The sequence below is a fragment of the Rissa tridactyla genome, chromosome 1 (genome assembly GCF_028500815.1).
Source record: "Rissa tridactyla isolate bRisTri1 chromosome 1, bRisTri1.patW.cur.20221130, whole genome shotgun sequence".
In the NCBI taxonomy this organism is placed as follows: Eukaryota; Metazoa; Chordata; class Aves; order Charadriiformes; family Laridae; genus Rissa; species Rissa tridactyla.
The window spans coordinates 106,777,352-106,795,066 of NC_071466.1; the positions used below are offsets into that span (position 1 = coordinate 106,777,352).

The 17,715-nt window shown below is 40.1% G+C and overlaps 1 protein-coding gene across 4 annotated transcripts in view; it reads left to right on the forward strand.

Moving 5' to 3' along the window:
• The window catches only part of APP (amyloid beta precursor protein), a 224,378-nt gene that overhangs the window by 127,147 nt on the left and 79,516 nt on the right, over nucleotides 1-17,715 (forward strand). For 2 of the 4 annotated variants that reach the window (XM_054183103.1, XM_054183095.1), the window contains exon 7: nucleotides 10,075-10,242. The exons of the other annotated variants lie outside the window; for them this stretch is intronic. In XM_054183103.1, coding sequence (XP_054039078.1) covers nucleotides 10,075-10,242 — 168 coding nt within the window. The remainder of the gene's footprint in view (nucleotides 1-10,074; nucleotides 10,243-17,715) is intronic. 4 annotated transcript variants of the gene reach the window in all.

The following is a 17,715-nucleotide window of genomic DNA, read 5'->3' on the forward strand; positions in this document are numbered from 1 at the left end:
CAGTGAAGTGTGATCATTGTGTCTGATGTGGATGGAAGCAGAAAGGTTGCTTTTATTTTAAAGTAACATTAAATAAAATGTGACTGCCATATATAGCGAACAACACAGGAGAAGTATGTGTGTGGGTTACCACGTGCACGTGTTGCAGAAGGATAGGGAGTGTCCACTGAAAGCAGGAGTTAGCACTAGCTGGTTTGGTCTCTTATATTAACAGCAGTTATCAGTCATTTTGTATGATTTCTGTTAGGTACCTGTTTCCAGTATTTCTCCATGAACTAGTAATTCAGTGAAACTAGGTGAATTTAGAAATAACTATGCAGAAAAGTGAACCTAACTAATGAGGGTTGGGGAATGAAGGGGCGGGGGAGGAATGCATTGCCCAAAAAAGAAAACATGGAGTGAGAAAGAACTCTTCATTTCTAAAATTTGGTTTTCATGATACTTTGTAGTTATTAAAATAACTGCATCTTTAAACTTTGAATTTTACCCTAGTCCGTGGACAACATAGCAACATAAAAATCTTTAATGCCTCATTTCTCCTGCTATACCTATTTGAATGAATTATCCTTATATTTCTTTTTTAATAAATACAATTCCATATGCTGTAAATCTCTGTAAGATAGATGCCAATTTTTCTGCAGGGCTTACATCTTTACCAAGAAGTGCTGGAGGTGATGACAGAAGATGAGATTAAAGGCTACAGTTGAAAAGAAAGGAGTTGGGACTTACAGGAGGCAGAGGCAAAATGGCAGTGATTGGGGTGGTCATGAAATGAGACAGAAAGCATCTGGCCTGATTCCTTTCCTCTCTCCTTGGTTGGTCTCCCACTCCATCCCCCTGGGGATGCTTGGGACGGAAGTGCCAGCAGAGTCCCCTGTTTTGCGTGTGACAGTATCCTTTCCTCTTGAAGCGTGGTGCTGCCGTTTGGCAGAGCAGGTGGGGAGCAGAGGGGCTACCGGCTACCGTTCATCACACACACCGGGGACAGAACAATGCCCATGGGATGCTTTGGAAAAAGCAGAGTTACTTCATTTAGGTTTTTCTATCTGGTCTACCTCCAGATAAGCTCACTAATCAAAAGCACTAATGTTTCACTAAAATCACTTGCAAATGTTTCTTTCTGTGGCTGGCAACGCAGTCTTGTGCCTTTCTGCCTTATGTAACTGCGTTGAGTGTTTTGCTCAGTTATTGGAGAGCCATTTCAGCGAGGAGGGGGCAGGAGGAGATTACGTTTAATTCTTTAAACCAATTAAATATATTTCCATATGTGAGCTTTTACCACCTGGGGATAAAACACCCTGTTCTCGCTGGTAAATGAATATTGAGAGAGTGGAAAAAAAAAGAACACTTGACTTTAATGGGATTTTGGATGAGTGGAAATGAGGACAAATTAGGTAGAACGTGTTTCTTTACTGACGTTGACATTTCAAAGAGGTTAAGATGTTTAGCCTTCAGGAAAGTAGTGTGTAATAACATGAATGTAAAATGCAAAAGAAATGAGGTGAGCTATTGAAGCCCCCTTTTAAAAATTCTTTAGAAACGTATACACTTGCTAGCTGATAATAAAACGCTATTGTCCTGTTTTTCCCGGGTCTAAAATTTGCCACCTTGGGTGGCAAATTCACCTGTGAGTGAAATATGTGTTGCTGCAGGTGAGGTGGGGGCAATCTGTTAGCAATAGAAGTTTTAAGTGCAGTTCTGCCACAGCCCTTTGGGCTTTCTGACCTCTGTCCCTTCTGGGGCACAGAGGGTGCAGAGACTGGCCCTGAATGTGTGTAACTGGTATCTGACAGAGCTGCACTAGGGATAATGCTTAGCAGAAACGTAAATGTAGAAGTGTAGAATAACTTAGAGCCTTGGCCCTTGTTTCTGCTTCCCTTGCTGCACTTGAGAGAAGGCTTCTTACAGGGCCCCTGTCCTCCTGATGTGGCCAGAAGATCCAGCATAGGAACTTCTGTGGTGGGCATCTGCTGTTGTCTTGCTGTTGCAAATAGAAATGTTTGTTGCTGTCAGTGCAAATGAAAGAGGCAGAGGCACCTCATAGACAACGTACATGTTAAGAAGTGGTCCATCCTATGGAGACACCTTGAAAGCCCTTCCAGATGGGGTTAAGTGTCAGAGCTTCGTTCTCATGGACGTGAGCTCTGTTCAGGCTACTTTTCCCGAGCGTTACTCGGCGCAGTTCATAAAGCGTATCCTAGGATGCTCTTCACAGAAACTTTACAGCCAGTTTTATGTATGCTTTATGAAGCTATAACTAATATTATGTCATTAGCATTACGGAGCAGAGAGTGGGTCTGTCCAATTTGAGAGGAGTTGCTTTTCATATATGAAATCAACAAAGGGCAACTGTTCTAAAACCATAAATTAGGATCTAATTGTGCACTGGTACTGAGCCCTTTCTCCCCCAAATCAATGGAATGATTGCTGTCAACCATAAATAATGGAAAAGCATAAATGTAGTGTTTTACTTCTAAAGACACTTGCGCTATTGTAGAATCAATTTTTCAGGCAATTTTATTTCTGTGCATATTTTAGTGAATTGTGATTAAAATAGCAATAGCAGAACTACTTGCAAACTTATTTCCAGTGAAAAGCAAGTTAATCTTGCCTAGAGAATGAGAGAGATCATTGGCAAGAGAAAGGTTTTTTTTTTTTTTGTTAAGCTTCTACAGCAACCATATTCTTATAAGCTATAGTGTTTATTCAGAAATGTGAATCAATTTTTCCTAGCACGGTAACATGCCAGTATTCGCTTCCCTGCCTTTTGTGAAGGACCATCTTTACTCTCAGTTCACACAGAGTAGGGCAGCAGACCCCGGACTTTCAGATATGCTCTTGCTGGAGTTCAGATGTTAAATCCAGCTGATCGTGGGTCAGAGGTTGCAGGGATCCAAAGAGTGAAATCAATGTCAGGTCGACATTTTTCACCTTTGATCACGGGGAGATGTTATCACTGAAGAATTTGTGCTGAAGAAAGTGCAGCTCCTTTATGAAGCCCTGCAGGAAAACTGCGGCTCTTGGCTTTTGTGTCTATATGGAGTAAGGGAGGTGACTCTCTGCTGGCCAGGATTTAAGTGGAGGAGCGGTTTGTTTTCTGCTGTCATAGTCGCAGCATCATGGGCGTTGCAGAGCTGCTCCCAATGCATCCATGCTCCAGGTGATTCTTCCAGCGTGCGACTGAACCGAGCAGGAGCGCTGCTCTCCCCGTCACGTGCAATTGTTTGTGATTTCGTTTCCGCTCTCCTTCAGCCCAGCAGGTGACAAGAAAAATCAGTCTCTCTTGGCACACAACAAAGAAGCAGCAATTTCAGCTTAGTGCTTCCTGTCAACCTGGCAGTCAATCAGGTCTCATTTAAAGGAGAGCAGCTGGGTCAGCGCAGCAGCCTGGCAGAAAACACTTGGCAGCTTCTCCGCATACCTATCAGCAGATGCGGGGGATTCAGCAGCGTAAGCTTGACCTGCCTCGTCTGGCGTATAGCGTTGCCCTCTAGCAATTGGTTTTGCTTTCTCTAATTCAGCTGGATTTCTTTAAACAGGAAAGAATTTTAGCAGTGCTGCTTGACGTGACATTTTAACTATGTTTACAATCTGGAGTTGCAAGCGAGAGGCCATATGCTGGTTTCCTAGTAGGAGAAAAGTAACTTGATGTTTATATGGTAGCTCTTAGCGTTATTGATCTAGCGTGGGTTTTTTGTTCTGAAGACTTGTGCCTAAAAGACTTTAAATTCATGCAGTGACAGCTACCATCTATTCTATGGCAAACGAGGTTAACCCTGCTTGCTAAACCTATCAGCTGTAAATTTTGGGATGATAGTAGTAGCACATATTAGATTAATTGGGCTTTTTTCACCCTCAATAGCTTTGCCCCACTTTCTTTGAAAGTTTAGTATCTTTCTTTTGAAGTAGTAGTTGCTTGTTCTTCATTTGCTTCAAGACTATGCAGTATGCTTTAGTTGGAAAGTGATAATGTGTAGTTGTATTCCCTACTAAGAAAACATCAATATGTTGCAGTATGAATAGTACACATTATGATAACTCTGCTGTTTTTTGATTATGAGATCTTTATTAAGAATTATCATCTCTAGCATATGAGCAAGAGCTGATAAAATTAACCTAATGGATTTGTATTAAAATAACTGATAGCTTTTAATTGGATATTATAATTTAAAGCACAGCTATTCAACCATTATGTTCAAGATATGTTGCAATTTGAAGGAATCTTTTTCTTGGTCTACTAATCTTGTTGATGGAAAAGCAATATATTATTACCATTTGGGGTCAAGGGCAAAAGTATTCAAATACTAAACACAGTAATAGTATTGTTTCACATAAGGTTAGAGGGTGGAGAGAGGTTTCATTTGAAATATATCCTGCCAGAAGAAATCCCCCAAGAATCAGTTTCCCTAGAGAAAATGTGATTTTACTATACTGAAGCAATAATTAATTAAATATTTATGTAAAAAGACTGGAATGCACTTTGGGGCTAATCCTCCTGTTCCCTGTCTTGCCACGTTAGCATAATCATGATGTTATGTGGCAACTATACCTTTTTTTTTTTTAATATAAATAAATTAATGACATTTTATTGACCTACATTTAAAATCAAGCTGGCGTTTTTGTTTTGGGTTCTGGCAATTGGAAGTAACTATATGGCACCTTGGTTCAAATTCTGTTGTGCACAATAGAAAATGTATTTTTGCATCTTCATCCCACTTCAGAATCGTAAGGCTTGGTATTCAAGTATAAAATTACAATTTTTTTTTGTATTCCAAATATCCCCCCTCCAGTTGCTTAAGAATAAACATTGAAGGGGGAAATTCAATCTTAATTGTGCAGGATGGAAATTACAATTTGGGCATATTTAATAGTTTTAGAAGAGCTGTTCTTCAGTATTGCATTTAGAACTCACAATTTTCCTTTATTCTTTTAACTTTCTCTGTAGAAAGTATTTTAGCAATTGTGTAGCTTGTACACCAACTTTATTCCTAGAGTATGTGCCAGCTTCACAGCTGTCTTCTCTTAATTCCAAAAAATCTCTTCTGAAATTAGCTTTTATCTTTGAATACTCGAACTAAAATTTGGCTGTCTCTTCTAACCATATATTCAAAATGAGGAAGTTTTGTTTCAATGAAATTATGTTTAAATATTCCCTTTTGATTAAATCATCGAGCAAAACAGTATTGTGCCATTTTGGAACACAAATGGTATAACTAAAAGACAGAGTGCATTTACTTTTTAACTTGTCTAATTTTTCTGAGCTAGTTGAAAATTGAGACCAATATAGATACATGTGTATTAATAGCCTCAAACTATAGCTCTCAGTTCCTGAAGACACAGAAGCCAAAATTACGCCAACTGGAATATTATATATACTAGCACACAATAAAGAGGAACTTATGCCTCATGATATATATTTGAGAGGTTTATTCCTTTGGCCTCTCTTGCGTTAATGGATTGCTTTGTTCTTTAGTGAAATATAAATGGTAAAATATAAGATTATGATCCCATATACTTAAGCAGCTGAATGCTTCAGTTGTTCAAGTCTGGCCTGATTATGATACGCGGTTTGAACTGACAGCAACACAGACAAAGCAAACACATACCAGTGCTAGCAAGCTGGTTCATACCATCGCTACGATTTGTTTATATATACATGACATTATAAATTTCAAACTTGAAGGGCTGGTAGTATACAAAGAGCCATAAATATATTATTTTTTCCATTACCAGGGCTCAATTAAAGAACTTGTAATGTTTGTAAGACAACATGATAGTATCTTTCTAATATAACATTAAGGTAAAGAAGTTTTTCAGAGGTGTAAACTAAGCGTAGGACCCAACTTCCAAGCCAGGTTGGAGACGGTAGTCTAACTTCTTCTGTTTGTCTTTTTTTTTTTCCTCTTAAATTCCCGTCAAATTTCATTTCTGGTTCAACATTTGGAACTGATTGTGCCAGGATTTAAATGACCTTAGTTCTAATGATCACATAAATTCTAATCCTGAAGAAAAAACCGAATAACCTTGATGTTTACAGCGGTAGAAGTATGTACATGTAGCTGTAATCCTCCCTCCCCCCCTTAGAACTTTAAATTTTATTTCAGATTCCTCAACTGAAAATGTTGGTGTTCACAGAGTAAATGTTAGTCCCATGTGGGGAAAAAAAGCATGGAGCTGAGATATTTGAAATAAAGCAATTATAATTTCACTTTGATTTAAAATGAGTTTTCTTCAAGGAACAGAAAAAAACAATCTATATGGTAATGAAAAATTCTAAAATGTCATTCAGAACCATATTCTATATTTGCCTTTATAAAAACTGATCATCAAAAGTATCTAAAATGTTTGCACATAAATTCTAATTAGCTCTACTAACAGCATTTTGGTAAATGAGTGTTTATGGAAGTACTTTCTGTAAAGCCACTATAAATCAATGTCCACATACTTGAAAACTGTGTATTTCCTAGGATGCTGAAGCCTGTGTTTTTCAAAGGAAAAACAATGGAGTCAGTACCAATGTTTAATGTAACGAATTTGTTTTCAGTATACCACTTTAAGTATTAATTTAAAAGCAAATCAAAAAGCTTTGCCACACCACTGTCCTTCAAGGAATGCCCTACCTGCTTGGTTAGAAACAACTCTTCTTTGCATCAGAAGGCTGGAATAACTGTAAGGATCTTAGAACGAGGAAAGCTGAATTATACTTTGCTGATTATCTCAAAAATAATTTGCCAAATATAAGGTTTCGGAGAGGGACTTTGGCAACTGTAATCTTTGGTTTAAGGCACAGAGGAGATGGGAGAAATTTTACTATTGAAGAAGGATGGTGTGAAAACTCTGAAAAAATAATTTAGACCGCTTATGAACCCTGGTTGTGGCAGGGGCACGTCCTTTTTAATTTTATCCAGCATCATGAAGCCAAAGGCAAAAATGTGTCTTTGGAGGAAGAAGAGTGAGCGAGTTCCTTAAAGTGAAGCTCGCCGATAATACTTGATGTACTTGATACAAATTATTTGTGATGTCAAGTAAAATTGAATTATACAGTGGCAAAAAGTAACTCACCTTCTAATCAGTTTTCAGCAACAAGATTAATATATGAAACAAAGACAGCTCTTAATTTTTTGATGAATCATTTAGCAGTGTATGCTACCTGCCTGCCACTAATATCTGTGAAAATACCGTAGCTCATCCATCATAGGCATTAATTGCTACAGTCGGTAGCAGTGGAAGGGGAAATGGTATTTGGATTAATAGCCCGAGAAAACCTATTGAATTTCCCATTTTTGCACTTCATTTCCCCACCTTCTCAGTTGCGGTGGTACAGCTGAGGATCAGATGTTCTGGCTTTTTTGTATGAAGACAAGTAATGGGGATATGGAGAGGCATGAGAAGAGCAATTGGCCCACCAGTAGGAGCAATGGGACCATTTCCCAGGCATTGAAGCTGGTTTAAAAATGCACATTCACCCCGAAGCAGGGGTGAAGGAATGCTACTCTGGCCCTCCACAGAACAGGCGGTGGTGGATGGTGATGGCGTCACTGGGAAAAGGGGGACAGCAGCAAGAAGTTTCCTAGCCGGGACTGTGTGCTTCCCTCAAACAGAGCAATCATAAAACAGTAACTCAGAGCACTCTTCCTCTCTCTTGTTTATCTTCTTTTAGGTCATAAACTGTTTGCACAGTGGCCCATTTCTCTCTGTGATGAAATAATTGCCATTTAGGTCTCACCAGTAGCGGTACGGTCAGCTGTGCAGGCTGGAGGGAAGGATGTCCCTGCACTGCCTTGCGGTGTCACCACCAGCCTAGTGGGAGATGACAGGCCAGGCAGGAGGCAGGTCCCTGGCCACAACATGGAGCTGCAGTGCTTCAGGCTCGTCCTTTTTAATGTGCTACCCTGTGGTTTCTTGCGTGCTTGTCCAAGTGTATCTTCATGTGTATGAATGACTTCAGTTTCCAAAGAGCCCATTCCTTGTTATCACTGGAATTGCTTATTCCATGGACAGTTACTGTCAGTTTTGCACATGCAAAAAAGCCTCTGCTGCTGTTTCTGTGAAAGAGGTACCTACAGGAAATTTCAGATTAAATCTGTGAACCGTTCCCACCCTGATGACATTTAACAGTGCAAAATTAAATTAATCAGACTTTATAGCAAAAATAATATCTTGAGGGAAACCTAGAAGGCGCTGATTGTGTGGGTTAGCCCAGCGTCAAGACTGAGTTGTTGAGACCTTTGTGGTTTTTGAAATGACGTTTCCTGTCAGCAAAAATTCTCTTGATGATGCGTGTCTCTTTAATGTGAAGAGTCGCTATTCATTTTTAATTGACATGTGGCAGCTCTTCCAAGGCTGTGCAAAGTTACCTTTGTGTGAAGATTTGACTGTATAATTGGATGATGGGGCTAGACTTTATTTTAAAGTAAATCAGAAGAATCACTTGTATACGAAACGTGGTATATAATTAATCATACGGTAGTATACAACCAATTGTAGTTAATGTGTTTTACAAATAAATACGCTTACTTTGTTTTTTCTTAGAGTAAAAAAAAACTAATATTCCTTCATCCCCTGATATTTCTTTTCCCCCTAATTGCTTGGTACAGAGCTGTGACATTTCCAGTGCATCTTTGATGATTGCATAGGTGGATCTGTTTCTCTTAGACCAAATGGATGCTCCCTGAAATTGATTCTTGACATTATTTATAGTTACCGTATACGAATATGTTAAACACATGTAAACTGATGCCTAAATTACATATTTAAGGAAATGTAGATAGACACTGACTACCAATGACATTTGAATATAAAATTTATTTATAAGTAGCGGTGCTCCTGGGGAGAGTGAAGTGATGGGTCAAGAGAGACTGAAAGGCTGGATTCTTCGTAGCCAGCACCTAAGAGGTGATGAGCGTGAGGGGGGTGCACTAATATTGCTAATGCACTGATATTTCTTTGTACCTTTCAACCCTTAGGGATCTGCCTTCCACAAAATTCAAATATATGCAGAGAATTTAGAAGCCTCTAGTTGAACGTACCGGTTTGTCTGCCGATGCAGTGCGTGGGATGAAAGCAAATGAGGGGTGTATTGGTGTTTAATGTTATGTACATTTGAAACTGGTTTTGTCTGTTTGGAACATTATTGGTAAAGGGCTATACGTTTACATGTGTAATTGGCTGAATTCCAAATTGCAGGCAGAATTTGCTTTGTCTTCCTTTAATTTGTGTGGTTTGGTTCTTCCCTCAGGTTTTCATGTGTTACAGGATGTAGGCAGAGACTGTGGCAGCTCACAATGAACACAAACAGAAACCGTTTTAATTTTTTCCTGTATATATCCACTGGGGATGAGATTTTTCTCCCATGGATGGGATAAAGCCATGGCAGTAATTTTATATATGTGAGCCCTCAAACTATGAATTATAAACCCTGTGCCAGGCAGCTTGCAAGAGGGAGTTTCTTTGGCAGTGACTATGTATAAATAGGTGTCTGAAGAGAATTTGTTCTCCTCTATAACTCATATTTTTATTTTGTTTTTTCTTTTGTATAACCTGGGAAACCTTCTAAGCTGGGGGGAAGGAGGGGATGTATAGCTAAAACCCAGCAACAAAAAAAAAGTGGCACCTTCTGCTTTCAGATGTTCCCCTGCCGGACAGGTGCCGAGGGGGCTGCTTGGATGGGAGTCTGCTGGGGGCCATGAGCAGGCACCGTGGGCAGGAGCTGGGGAGGGGGGTTTTGTACCCCTCTGGCCTGGAAGCAGACCAAACTTCACGCTTGTACCATTGCCACCATGCTGGAGAGACTGTTTCGGAGCAACACCCCACAGTGTGTGCAGATAAAGTAGCTACAAAAATAGAAGTGTAGGCAGGCTAAGGAGACTTCGTGGCGCAGATCTGAGTCAGTTCAAAATCTGCCTTCTTCAGGGGTGGTTTTCTAGGAAAGGGTTTCCCGTTCCCTGAAACACCTCCTTGGTGCGTCTCCTTCCTCGCTCTCGTACGCGGACATTGAGAGGCACCTGATTAGGAAACCGAGACAAAATACCATTGACATGCTAAATGTGGTTCCTCCGGGTCTCCTGTGACTAGAGGTGTGCTCTGAGCAAGCCGAGACTGGTCCCTGCCGCGCGATGATCTCCCGCTGGTACTTTGACGTGGCTGAAGGAAAGTGCGCGCCCTTCTTTTACGGCGGCTGCGGCGGGAACCGGAACAACTTTGACTCGGAGGAGTACTGCATGGCGGTCTGTGGCAGCGTCAGTAAGTGCCCCTCCACGCCTGCCTCCCACCCTCCCACTGCTCGGGAGCGGGACTGGGCTCACACTAACCCCCGACCGCGGTCTGTCCAACGCCTCCGCTAGATCCTCTCTAGCCTCTTGCTAACCCGGCATGGTGGTGGGTGACTTCTTGGTGCTGTAGGTGGGGGTCTGCAAGTAGGTAGCTAAAAGCCTAACACTTCCTTCGACGAGGCCTCCGCGCTCACCTTCTCTTAATTATTCTGTCCAAGCGTACTGACGTTTTGCGTGTCTGTGTGTGCATGTACAGTGCATGTGCAGGGAAACACACAAACTTTAGGGAAGCCTCAGGTAAGTTTAAAAATAGCTCATAGTTTGTTTGTACAGTCTATTTTCATGTATTATTTCTGACCTTTTTAAATCAAAGCAATATAAGCTTCATTATAATACCAGAATATTTATTTCCAGCCTCAGAAGAACCAATTTCTTTTTGTTTGTTTTTAGTGTGATTGAATACTTTGTGTGTGTGTTTGCAATGAAAAGGGGAGAAATGACATTTGATTTCTAGGTTTCCCTGAGGGCCGTGATGCACATGGATGTGAATCACCTCATATTTTGTTTAACACAGCGTTTATTTTAATGATCATTTGCCATGAAGAAAGAGTGTTCACACTGTGATTTTGGTTTGAGAAGGATGGCTTTCTCCATCACAGGGTAATGGATCATCAGACGCTGGGTTTTTATCAGCTGTGTTATGGTTGAGGAGCCTCTGGTACCCTCCCCTCCCATCTGCCTTGCCTGCACATACTCTCAGGAGAGTATTGGCTGCCATTTACATCTGAAACGTTAAAGAGTGAGCATGTATCTCACTGTCTGCCTGCTTACAGGGCAAGGAGGAGCAGAACAGAAGCAGCACGTTAGAACTGCTTTTAGTAAAAATATTTTCCAAACCGCACCTCAGAATATTTGAAATAGCTAGAAGGCTTAAAAATGCCCACTAACACAGGCATCAAGGTGTGCTATGTGTGTCATGGAGCAGAGGAGCTGACCTGTATTTTATTGGAGCAGGAGCAAGAGCAGCAGTGGAGGCAGGGTTGCTGCTCTGGTGCTCCAGCTGCATTTCATCACAGCATCTTTTAGAACTGTTCATGGCAAAGCTTCATGGAGGGATGTGGAGAAAGGCTACACAAGGCCGGTGAGGAGGACACCTCATGGACAGCAGTCAGCTTCTGCAACAAGACAGAAGATGTAGTGAAGAGAGAGAAGAGCTATGCAGTAGATTGGAAGGAGGTCTATAATATATTTGCTAAAGGAATGACATTTGGAACCATTAGTTTCTGTGTTAGGTAAGACGTTTATAGAGATGCAAAACGTGGTTTGTCTCTGATTGCGTGCCCTATGACAGGCAAGAAAAACTGGGACTCTATAACGAGTTAAATTAGGACATTAGTAGAAAAAAAGAGAATTTTAAAAGAAGAAACATTTACGCAATGAAAAATGCAGGGTATATGATCTTGATGAACAGTTGATACTGTAGACATAGAAGGAGGAAAGAAAATTAAACTTGAAGGTAGCTGGCTCATGCAGGTTTGAGGCATAGAAAAAAAAAACTCTGCAGTGAGAGAGATGTCGAACAATAACCCTAGAAAAGCCACTTAAGCTTTTCTCAATTTAGTTTCAAGTAGCTGAGATGGGGCTGTGTTTATGCTTTAGTGTTATGGCCAACAGAGAATTTGTAAAGGGTGATTACCCTTTTCAGTCGCACATTGGGTGAGTATCATGCTTAAGTGGTGATTGGATCCCAGACAAGATGATGGCTGTCAAAACTAACAGTGGAAAATAGCTGAGAAACTGATCCTTTTGCTACTTTGCATCTGGAAGTAATCCCAGTCAGCAAGGGAAGAACAATGGGACTGAACAGGATTCACCTGCACAGAGCTTTGGATACTTCAGTCGTTTGCCTTGGTCTATAAGAAGCAAATGAAAGTCACCTGCCTCTGATAGTACACCTCTTGTGACAGTACCTGTTCCTTTCCCCAGAAGTTTTAAAAAAAGGGTGGTGTGGACTTCATCCTTACGCTTCATGTCCAACAAGGTAGGATTGAATGAAAAATAGCGATTGGCTTTTTGTGCTGTGCCATTTTATTTTTAAGGTCAGTAGAAGAGTTTCTAAAAGCCACATACACTGGTTCTTGTTGGAAAAAGTGATCCTTTTCACATACCTGGTAGGGATTAAGAATTATTACTGCCTTTGTCGGTATTACTAAAAAATCTAGAATATTTCTGTGAACGCTGGACAACAGCATAAATGAGGTCTTGTAGTAGGTCTTTACTCTTGCAAGATTGCAGTTTTGTTAAAGGTCCAGATTTACAGGTTTGTTTTGGCTCCTGCCCTTCAAGTTGAGCCACATGGATGCATTTCTTTCTCCGTCCAAATTCTGCAGTGGGACTGTGCAGGCTCAGACATCTCCTGGCATTGCGCATCTTGCATGCAGAGCTGTAGTTACTCACACAGCACTTCAAATGTGAGAGTTTCATTTCTGGCTTTCCTGGTGCTGCAAAATTATTACAGAGGGGGAAGGGTGTTGCTGACTAAAAGAGCAGGCACATCACCAAACAGACTTCATGAGAACTATTCTTAAAGAGTAAAACTTGTAGGGATGAGGCTCTGATTTGTCACATTGATAATGCAGTGGCGTTACCTTTCATACGCAGGTTGGAGGTGAAATGTGTAGCACCAACTGCTTGTAATAGCAAGCCAGCAGAGTTTACTGTATTACACTTCCCAACAACCTAGTGATCTTTCTGCAGGAAATCTTCTGCTACAAGGGGTGACCTCGGCCATGATCTTAAAAAAAGAATATTATAGATTGAATGCAACTTGGAAATTAGATTGTCGTCCTTCTTCAAACTTATCTCTTGGCAGCAGAAGTTGTTCAGTCTGTGCTTGTGCTGTTTGGGAGGATAAATGATCTTCTCTTCCAAGACTGGCATTTCTTACGCAGCATGTGAAATCAGAAACAAGTCTAAATTTGCTATGTAGCATATCCATTAGGATATTCAGGTGAGCCCAGGTGATTCCTTTTTATCATGTGGAATTTGGTGGTTTGGTTTTTCTCTTAGGTTTAATTCAACAAAACAATGCCAAAAGCATTGCCATTAGTGTTCTTTTCATAGGTATCTTGGTTTACTTTGGAATTTCCAATTTTGGATAATTTTGTCTTTAAGGAAAATGGAGTTATGTTGAGTACTTGAACTGCATGGCTTCACTTCCACAACTGGCAATGAGGAAAAATAGAGCAGGTCTTGTCTTTTAAAGTAGCTCTCACAGAGGACTTCTTCCTGATCTTCTTAAGCAGTTTCTCTGATGTTTGAGTCTACAGGGTACACTTTCCAAGCTACTTTAGATATCTTTTTGTGTTCCGTGCTCTGATCTACACAATTCTTATTTCTGTTCCTAAAATACTTTGTTTTCCTCTGGCTTTGTCTGCTGTTTCAGTATTGCCGTACTGCTTCTCCTTATTCTTCATCATTTTGCTGAGTTGAAATGATCATGAAAATTATTAGAAGTGCTGAATACCGTACATTTCAGCACCTAAGTGAGATCTTGTCTTTGGAACTGATCCAGCGTTGCTGAAAGGGGGTTTTTATGTGCCTATAGCAAGCTTTGGATCAGGCAAATGCCACCACCACTCCAGTCCTCCTATGAAATGAAAGAAAAAAAGCAGTGGAGAAGAGTTCCCATCTAGGCCACCCCTTTTCTGTCCTGCTTGGGTTTGTTTTTTCCTCTCTGGGACCTTTAACTTAATCTTTCTGTTTGATCTTTGCCCATCTGTGTCTCTCCGTATTAATGCTTATTTATTTATTCCGTTCCATTATTTATTCCTTTTCTCTTCAATGGTCACGTTTTTGTTGCTCCCTCGTGTCCTGTAAAAACCCAGTGAGCCTCTCTTAGACAGGACACAAGACAGATGCTAAAAACACATCTTTCCTTTGTCTAGTTGTAGTCTGTTGTGCAGGATAAACTAGACTGATTTTGCAGAGAGGAATATGAAACAGTGGATAGTGATTTGGTTTCTCTTGTATAGTGGGCAAAGGATGAAAGGGTAGGATGTGAGTTTATTTTCCTCATAACATGTTGAAATTGAACTGAAACCTGAGGATGTTCTGTTGTCACAAGGACTCATATGCTATAAATACTGAAAGCATGAATACTAATATCCTGAATATATTGTCTACAGAAAAAAAAAAAATAAAAATCATGTTTTATTCTGCTTCCTTGCTGAAGTCTTTTCACCTTGATCTGAAAAGGTGGGTCTCTCCTGTCATGCAGAGCCTTAGACTTTCTCTGCTATCAGTGAATTTGACTGATGCTCTGAGGTCTTACAAAAATGATTTGTCTGTTGAGTAGGAGCTACTACTGTCACATTTTTTCATTCATCACCCACCTGCACAGGAACTGATATATAATTGCCCTAGAAGTAGAAAGCTTTGAGGATCTTGATACCAATTCCTTCAGCCTGCCAGACCACATGCTTTCTCTCAATTGTTTTTTAATAAGGATGTTCAATACTGTCTGCAGGTTCTATTCAGTATAAGGACTCAAACTTCTACTGCGTGACTGGCCATAATGGCTCCTTTGAAGTTATTAGGATCTATCGGGCAGTTAATTCAGATTTAGTGACCTCAGAATGGACAAGAATAAGCAGAAGATGATAAATTGCTGTTATCGAAGGAATGATTTCAGTCTTGTCATACAAAAAATCTATTGTATGATTTTTTCACTTGTCTCTTAATTGTAGCTTGTTAAACATCCTTAAAGCTATAGGAAACATATTTTTTAATAAGTGCTATTTTGAAATTATGTTAACGTTTATGTCTTAACTTGGGGACCAAAGGAGCTTCAGAGCTGGACAAATTTGTTTTCTTAAATGTGCTTCATTTGTCAGCTGTTGCACAGGAGACAGCTCTCCCAGCAGCTCCTGCAGCCACAGTGTGGTGTGTTCAGAGCACAGTGGAATTTGTGCCGCCGTGTTTTCATTTGTTCTGCATCTAAAGCGAGAGTGAACTGTACTCTGGTGGCACAGTCAGATTCTGAAAACTTTGACATATCGTTAAAATTACCTTTTGTGAAATAGGGGGTTTTATCATTGCACTGAATTCCTATGGCTAACGTCAGAGGGAAACAACAGAGTTCAGTGTTGTCAGTTCCCTCCTCCCTTGCATAAACCCTGAAACGTAGTAATGAGTTGAAATGTCAACACGCATTGTTTTATTTTTGATCATTTTAGTGCACGATCACAGATTTTAGGTGAATTTAGGTAGAATAGTATTTATTCTCTAGGCTAAATTTTGTAAACTTAGAAACTTGCTAAATCTCTTGGTGATTTTTAAGGGACAGATACTTTATTTTAATTTCAAATGGAAGATAAGAAAAGAGGCACTCTAAAAGCTAGGATTTCATAGTATACATGGAATTTTACATACTCTTGAACATAGACAAGACTAAGACTAATATGTGGGATCCACTCTTACTGCTTTTCATATAGGCTAGCTTCAGCTTGCCTACATTTTAGTATCAGTCTGTCCCTGATAATTGATGAAATCGGTCTTATCGTGTTCCCAATTCATACTCTTAAGTGAGGGAAAAATTCCCGACCTCTGGCATTTTGCAGTGTCCAGTTGAATTTCTCTTCGGAGGTACTGCAAATAACAATCCATACCTTTTAACAGCAAAGGCTTATAAGATGATACTCCTGTTGTCAGGAATTTCCTTTATCCATTCATTACTTGTTTGGGATCTTGCAATCTCCCTAGTTAGCGGGAAGTAATATGTTTTGGCAGCTAAACTTGGCATGCCAACCTCCAGAGCGTGTCTAAGGCGTTAAAGAGCTGCAGTGCATTCCTGTAAGCAAAATGGTAAAATATACACAATTTTTAATTGGGTAGCACATTTTAATCCTTTGTCCTGTTTACTGAGTGATTGCTCATTTTATCTGTACAGCTTCAGAGACTGCTTGAGCCTGAGGCCCGGTAGGAGGCTCAAAGACAGAAAGCAGACCACGTCTAGAGCACGTTCGTGTGGATTAGGGGATACTGCCCTTTTGCTGCTCATGAGGTTTACGGGGGAGTTGGCAGGCCTCTATCTATAAAAGCAGCAGAGCTGGCGAGTTGCTTCATGCCAGGAATGTATTTTTGGTTTTTTTGACAATGCACTTAGTGCTGAAAAATATTCATCGCAGCAACTATAGCTACAATGCTAATTTGTCACGGCACTACAGGAGGTATAATTTAAAATACAGAAGTCTAGTGCTAATATTTCAAATCCTAAAAATCTGCCTTTATAAGTAGTGATATTGCAAGGAAGCATTTCGCGTAATAAATGCAAAGTCTTTTATTTGAATGAATAAAAACCACCAAATTATTACAAATACATAAAGCCAGTCACGCTAGGCCAACCTACGGGTTCATCACAAAGGCTCTTTATATTCAATTGTCTTACTGCTTCCCAAATTAGCAGTAAAGGGGACGTTACCTCTCAAAACTTTAGTTAAATGTGTCCCTCTTTCACCATCTCCAGCATGAATTGCCTGTATCTGCTGGGTTTTATTTTCTCTGGCATGAAAACTCAGCTGAATGATGTGTCTTGGTGAAGTTGAGGCCAATTTCGAATCATGTAGATGAAATCTTAAGGAAAACATATTTTTGCCATTCTTCATTAATTGTGAGTGCTTGACACTTACCATTCAGTGCCTAGGAACTGTAGTGGGATGAATTCTAATATAATCTGTTTAAATTGTTAATTTTGACTACCACCTTTAGTGGACGCAAGTGACTACTTTCTGTTTCCACAGAAATATATAAATTTGCACTGTATTTCACCCTTGAACCACACGTGGAGCCAGAGTTGGACTGGGCCTTTTTAAAAAACTATTGGGTAAAGTTTAGGATTCAAAAAGGAAATGATGCAACTGTTTTCATATACAAGATTTAGACTACTGATAATTTCAAGCACTGGGAATTTTATTAATGTAGTGTATTATTGTAGACACTGGTTTTGCTGCAACTTGTTTTGTTGGGTCTAACCACAGTTCTCTTTTTTTTATGCTGTGGAACTTGATGACTCTTGTTTACAACCTTGGCAAAAGGCATGTTCAGGAGAATACGTCTGCCTTGTATGTGTTCACAGCAATCTCGTTTGATGTATCACGTGAAGAATTTAATAGGTTTTTTTCTCCTTAATAAATGTTTAAATTTATGGTGACAAATCAAAAGACAGTGACCTTGAAGCGCGGAGTATTGGAAAGATGCTTGAGGAAAGTTTGCTTTGGGGACCTCCTCCCATGCATGAGAGGAGTCACAGAACTTGGGGGGCTGGGAGGCTGGGAGGGAATCTGAGCAATTAATGTCTGAGATGAGTGACGAATGGATACGAGCAAGGCAAAAATCGCATTTGTCAGGGCTGGTGAAAAGGAAGGTGCATTCACGGAGATGCAGT